This window comes from Penaeus monodon, chromosome 39 (assembly GCF_015228065.2).
Source record: "Penaeus monodon isolate SGIC_2016 chromosome 39, NSTDA_Pmon_1, whole genome shotgun sequence".
Lineage (NCBI taxonomy): Eukaryota > Metazoa > Arthropoda > Malacostraca > Decapoda > Penaeidae > Penaeus > Penaeus monodon.
Window position 1 is genome coordinate 14,736,316 of NC_051424.1, and position 6,694 is coordinate 14,743,009.

General features: G+C 56.0%; 1 protein-coding gene across 1 annotated transcript; it reads left to right on the top strand.

Moving 5' to 3' along the window:
- The first annotated feature begins 654 nt into the window (after window positions 1-654).
- LOC119597478 (collagen alpha-1(I) chain-like) lies at window positions 655-6,356 on the top strand. Its single transcript, XM_037947055.1, has 9 exons — window positions 655-853; window positions 1,429-1,548; window positions 1,688-1,791; window positions 2,209-2,406; window positions 2,563-2,707; window positions 3,753-5,421; window positions 5,545-5,656; window positions 5,868-5,935; window positions 6,173-6,356. The coding sequence occupies exons 1-9, from the start codon at window positions 655-657 to the stop codon at window positions 6,354-6,356; spliced, it is 2,799 nt and encodes a 932-aa protein (XP_037802983.1).
- Window positions 6,357-6,694: the final 338 nt, after the last annotated feature.

A 6,694-nucleotide genomic window follows, 5' to 3' on the forward strand; every position in this document is an offset into this window, starting at 1 on the left:
ACGAGTAGCCGAACTGAGGGCAAGACCATCAACAAGTCCGGGAAATTCCCACTCACCCCAGAGCTGGAAGAGGGTACCTAGTCCCACCCCAAAAACCAAAGGAGCGGGGAAGTACCCCCCCATTTTTTCCCCAGCTTTTGGCCAAACTCCCCGAGAGGAGGTACGAACCGGCCCAATGGAAAAGGGCCCCCACAAAACACCCCCAGGGGTCACCGGGGGCAGAGCACAGCGCACAGATAGCCACGCTTTGAGCAAATAAACAGGGAACATCGGGTGGAGTTTTCTTGACCTGGAGAAGGTTTTGAATTGGAAGCCCTCTTGCCATTCAGGAGAGCCTGATCCAAAAAGGAACAGAGGAAGCTTTTGGTTTGGAAGGGATATTTACGAATAAACACCCAGAGTAAAATTTCCAAAGGTCCCCTATCACAGCACGCCACAGAGAAGGAACGCCACGGGTGGGGTTCCAGTCCAGCCCTTTTTAAAAATTTATGTCCGTACCCTCAACTAAACCTCCAAGTGGGGTGCAAGATCATCTCCTAGAGATGATCTCGCTATCATCCAGGGACCACACTTCAAAAACAAAGCCGGTTTTGTCTGCCCCTGGACCCGAGGGTGTTGGGACGGACTAAAGATCTCGCACCCAAACCCAAAGCCATGGCTCTGAGACGAGAGTTCAAGGCAAAGTTAAAAAACCCGGGGAAGGGACTTGGAGGGGTAGGAACCTCTCCCTTGGGGGTAAGGATAGCCCGGGGACCCTCTCCTTCCCGCAAGGAGGTCCAGCCCCTGGATGACCGAACAAAATCAAGCTGTCTGCAGAGAGCAATGAGTGGAAGAGCATGGGGGCCAAACACGAGTACTAGATCTTTCTATGTACATGCTGTCGGGCCCATTGTAGACTATGCCTCCCGCTCTGATTGGCATTAAGAAAAAATACAAAGACCAATGGAGACAGCCCAAACGAAGCCGCCGGGGATTTGGGTCCCCAAAAGGTGGGCGAAGGGCCCCCTAAACCCTCCTAGGGAGAAAAACCTTCCCCCCTTGGGCCCCGAATTGATCTAAGGGCAGCACAATTCTTATCAAAGGTCACCAGGCTCCCAGGAACAAAGCCTAAGACATAAAATAGTCAACCCTAGAACAAGAAAAAAAAAGAGGTTTGAACCCAACCCCTGGTTTCCACAAAACCAGGGTGTTAATACACCATCAGCCAAAAAAACCCTACTCGCAAGGCAGGGACTCCCTCACCTGACTTTGCGAAGCTCCGCCGTGGGCCAAACCTCGATAGAGTTCTCGGTCATGAGATGGAAAGAAAAAAAGAATGAATTTTGTACCCCCTAGCCAAAGGCAAAAAACCCAGGGGGTCATTAAAACCATCACCCTCGGGGAGCAGAACATATTAATGGAGGGATCGGTTGACCCCTTGACCCACAGAGGCCCCAGCTTGCAGCAAGGGATGCCACAAAACCCATGAGGGTAAAGACAACCCTCCTCGCTACAGGCAGAGGCATTGCATCAGGGGAGCACTAGCACGGCCCTGGGGGAAGGACAGTGGTCATACACACAGATCCAAAGGAGCGTGACGTCTTCAGAGCGCTCACCCACTGACAATATTATTTTTGACTCCCCCCCCCAAATGGCACAGAGGATTTTTGCACAGGGTAGAAGAACATCATAAATTTGGGGTTCCCAGCACATAGGGAAGAGGCAATGAGCTTTCTGACAGATAGCCCAAGTTTGGGAGGGGTAGCCCCTAATCCAGATAAACATAGAGCCCAAAATTTCTTAGGAGGAAATGTACGGTGACGGCCACCCCCCTTTCCCCCTGCGTTCAAGAGAGGAAACGAGATCCTCCCCCCCCCGGCCCGCTCAGATGCCAAGGCTAGAAAAACCCCGGCCTCTCGAAAAAAAAAACAGGGTACCGATCATTCTGCACAGAATGCGCCTAGGTTACCACGTGCATGGCAGATCATACAAACAATAGAACGTGAAGAGAGGTGTTCAGCTGGGCGAGCCCCAACACCCCACTTTATACATTACTTTGGAATTGCGTGCAACGCATTCTAAGACAAACCCCACGAACACAGCGTCGTGCTGGTAAAAGGGTTATCGAGATGCTTTCACCCCGGGTACAGGAGCGCCCGCGGCAATCCCCCCGCCGGGAAGCACCCTGTCAGAAAACAAAAGAGACAGCCTTTAAAAAAAATGACACAGGCCCGGGCCCTAAGGAAAGGCCCCGGTGAAACCAGAACTTCGCAAATTCCCCAAACAAGCAACAGCAAGCCCCCCCTCATCTCATTATCCTCCAAGCACCAGCGCCCCCCTCCAAATCCTTACCTCCATCCATGGTTCGGATTTTTCCCACACTGGCATTGCCCCCCTGCACCCTACCCTGACCGTGGGGTCCTTTGCGTAAAGGGGTCAAAACGCAAGTGGGGGGGGAGATGTCAGCGTGGTGAGATCGCCAGAGCCAAAACCCCTGAAGTCCTGCCCCCAAAAGGGAGAAAACTCTGCTGACGCGGGCAAAGGGAGGTAGCCCCTGATCAGCGATCCCCTGACTTAACGCAGCCTCAGGTTAGCCGGGGCACCACCGTTTTCCAGGGGGAGAAGTCCCTGCACGGGGGCGCCACGATGGCGCCGGACAGGGACCTTTACCGCTCCCAACTCCCGTTAGCCCAGTGGTTTGCAGCCGGGGGCGGGGGCCTCGCCGACCGTGAGTTGGGCCCCAAGCAAGAGAGTACCGCTTTAAGGCATGTGAACACCGATGGCCGAGGTCCCTTTGACTTGTCCTCCCTTTTCCCCGTCCTGTCAGCTATGCCCCCCAAATTTTTTCCCCCCATGTTTGGGGTTTAAACCCCGATCTTTTCTCTCCACTAAATCATTCTCGATCTCCCCCCCCCTTTCCTTCCCTTCCCCTCTTCTTTCCCCCCGGCAAGGGTCTTTTCTTAAATTTACCTTTCCTTAAAAAAGATCGATTTTCCCCCACCTCCCGCGAACAACAACAGCAGCAGCACCCCAAGGATGCCAGTCCTTAGCCCCAGGGAGCGCCGTTTCCCCCCTTTATCTCCCAAACCCCCCTCAAATCCAGCCAACCTGGGGCACTCACACCACAACAAAACTCCCCAAAGAATAAGACACCAGTCTTTAAAAAAGAGATCACCTACCCTCTCTTACCTATTATACAACCCCCACATATATAAAAATTATTGTTTGTGTGTGTATGAGTATGTTTAAAAGGATATATATGTGTAGCTAGATAAAATTTATATATTATATAATTAGGGTTCGACTTAAAAAGATATAAAAATCAAACGGTCAAAGGTCAACGGAAAAACACCAGAGGAAACATACAGAAAGGTTTCTAACCGGCACTATACATACACAACATAGCAAAATAGTAAAAAAGGAGGTGGGGGGAGAGAGGATCCACGGAGCAGGGAGGCACATGGCGGAAGGGGGCACACAAGTCAGAAGTACGGGAAAACTACGAATTTTTTATGGTGCTCCCTTTTTTGGGCCCCGCCGAGTTTACAAGGGAAACCTCGCCCCCCAAAGGGGAGAAGGCCAAAAGGGTGACCTGGGGCCCCCACTTTTACCGAGTAAAATCGCGAAGGTCCGGTGTTTTTTCGGGAAGGGGACCAATCAAGGCAAGCTATGCCGCCCGCGAGCCCAGAGAACCTTAAAGGACAGCAGGCCCAAGAGAATTTACCTGCCCCATCTTTTTTAAAAAATCATCCGGAGTGGATATTTTTCCCAAGCACTTTGGGGAGGGTTCTTTATTCCTTCTAACCGGGCCGCTGTCGGTTTCCCCTGGGGAAGTAGCTCCCGGGCCTCCCCCCCGTCACCGCACCTCCCGGCGATCACGGGTTTCCCTTTTGTCGGGCTTGGGCCGTCGCTCCTCCACCCGCCCTTATCCCGGAGCTTCTCCGGGGGGTTCCCCGAGGGAGCTCCCCCGGGGGGTTCCGGCGGCAGCTCTCCCGGGGGGTCCTGGCAGGCAGCTCCCGGGGGGTCTCGGCAGGCAGCTCCCCCGGGAAGTCCTCGGCGGCACCCGGGAGGTCCTGGCAGCAGTCCTCCGATTCCCCGGCAGGCAGCTCCCCGCAAGCCTCGGCAGGGAGTCCCCGGAAAAATCCTCGGCAGGCAGCTCCCGGCATCCTCGGCAGGAGTCCCCGGCATATTCGGAGGAAATCCTCCGGCAATCCCCGGAGGCAGCCCTCCCATATCCTCGGAGGCGCTCCTCCGGGAAGTCCTCGGCGGCAGCCCCCCGGCAAGTCTTCGGGGCGCTCCTCCCGGCAAGTCCTCGGCAGCAGCTTCCGGAAGTCCTCGGCAGGCAGCTCCTCCGGCATATCCTCGGAGGCAGTCCTCCGGGAAAACCTCGGAGGCATCCCGGGATATCCTCGGCAGGCGCTCCTCCCCGGGGAAGTCCGGCAGGCAGTCCTCCGGAAGTCTTCGGCAGGAAATCCCCGGGAAGTCCTCGGCGGCAGCTCCCCCGGCAAGTCCCCGGCAGGGAGCTCCTCCCGGGATATCCTCGGCAGGGAGTCCTCCGGATATCCTCGGCGGGGCTCCTCCGGTATACTGGAGGCAGTCCCCCGGGTATCCCCCGGCAGGCAGTCCTCCGGCATATCCCGGCAGGCAGTCCCCCGGGGATATCCTCGGGAGCAGCCCTCCGGCATGTCTCGAGCAGCTCCTCCGGATGTCCCGGCAGAGCTCCTCGGCGTCGTTCCCCCCAGCCCCTTGGGGGCACCCCCGCGAAGGTCGTTCGGTGCATGCATCACCCACAGTTGCTTCCGCGCGTCCCGGCAGGAGTTCTTTTTGCGCGTCCCCCGGGGGCAGTTTCCTGTGGCCCGGCGGGGAGTTTTTCCCCGGCGTCCCGGGGGAGGCGTTCCCCCGGGGGAAGGGGACGATCACCCGGGGCGTTGGGCAGGCGAGACTCATCCGGGCGTCCTGGGGGGCAGGCGAGATCATCCGGGGTCCTGGGCAGGCGACACCATCCGGTGGTCCCGGGCAGGCGACGACTCACCGGGCGTCCCGGGGAGGCGAGAATCATCCCGGGGCTCCTGGGCAGGCGACGATCATCGGTGCGTCCCGGGCAGGCGACGACTCACGGCGCGTCCCGGGCAGGCGACGACTCATCCCGGGGCGTCCCGGGCAGGGACGACTCACCGGCGCGTCCGGGGAGGCGACGATCATCCGGCGCCCGGGCAGGGGGACGGGCTCACCGGTGCGTCCTGGGCAGGCGAGACCACCGGCGCGTCCCCGGCAAGCACGACTCATCCCGGGGCGCCGGGGAAGCGACGATCATCCCCGGGGGTCCGGGGAGGTAGCCCCTTCGACAGCCCGATGCTCACCATCTCCTGGGCATGCATCCCCGCCAATGGTCGTTCGGGTGCACATCTCGCACCCACCCGTTTTCCAAACGGACATAACGGGGCAACTCCCCGATTACGTGCAGCGCTTGCGTGGTGTTCATGTCGGCTGAGCTTCCCCCACCGCGCGCTTCTTCCCACGGCCCTTCCCCGGGGGTCTCTTACGTTCTGTCCGTCTTTCCGACAGGTTCCCCCGCGACGGGTTTGGGCAGACGGAACGCTCCCGGTGCGACTCTGTGGACAGGTCCTTGGCCAGCGTTTCTCCGGGGCTTGAGTTTCCCGGACGACGTGCCCCTCGCGTAGGGAGGGGGCCCGAAAAGGCCAAAAGGGGGACCCACGTTTCCATAGCGCTTTCTCTGCCCTTCCGACGCCTGTCCTCTTCTCGGTTCCCGCGACGTGCTCTTTCCGAAGCGCCCGTATCTCCCCTTTCCGGGAGTACGGGCCAGGCTCGCGTTGATCCCCTTTCCGCTCCTGTAGTAGGGTAAAAGGCCATGCTTCAAGGGGTAACAGATCACCTTCCCTTCACGGCCTCATGGGCCGTTTTTCCGACCCTTGACCTGGGAAGGGCCCAATGTCAGGTTTGACTTAAAAAGATATAAAAAAAAGAACGGTCAAGGCAACGGAAAAAACCAGGGAAACATACAGAAAGTTACATTCCCGGGTATAAACACATAATAGCAAAAAATGTACAAACAGGAGCGTGGGGGGAGAGAGGACAGCGGGGCAGGGAGGGCACATGGCGGAAGGGAGACACAAGTCAGAAGTCACGGGGAAAATACTGAAATTTTTATGGTTCTTTTATGGGCCGCGCCCAGTTTTCAAGGGGAAATTGTCCCCCACCGGGAGAAGGCCAATCACGGGTACCTGGGACCGCCCCACTTTGACCCAGTAAACATCGCGGAAAGGGCGGGTATGTTTGGGAAGGCGACAATCACAGGAAGCTACTGCGCCCCCCAGCTCCCGAGAAAATCGTCAGAAGGACAGCAGTGCCCAAGATGAACTTTACATAATTATTATAAATATAATATATATTAATAATTTAATATAATATATAATATAAATTAATAATATTTTACATACACCACACACAAAAACACACCAAACCACACACACACCACCACAACACCCCACCAACACACACCACACCACACACACACACCACAAACCCCATATAAATATATAGATAGATAGATGTGATAGAAAAAACATACATAATACCCAAAAAAATCAACCCTAAACATATATAGTTTAAGATATATAGATATATATGCACACACGTATAAAACGCACACAGTTTTAATTATATATATATATAATATTTATATATAATATATAAA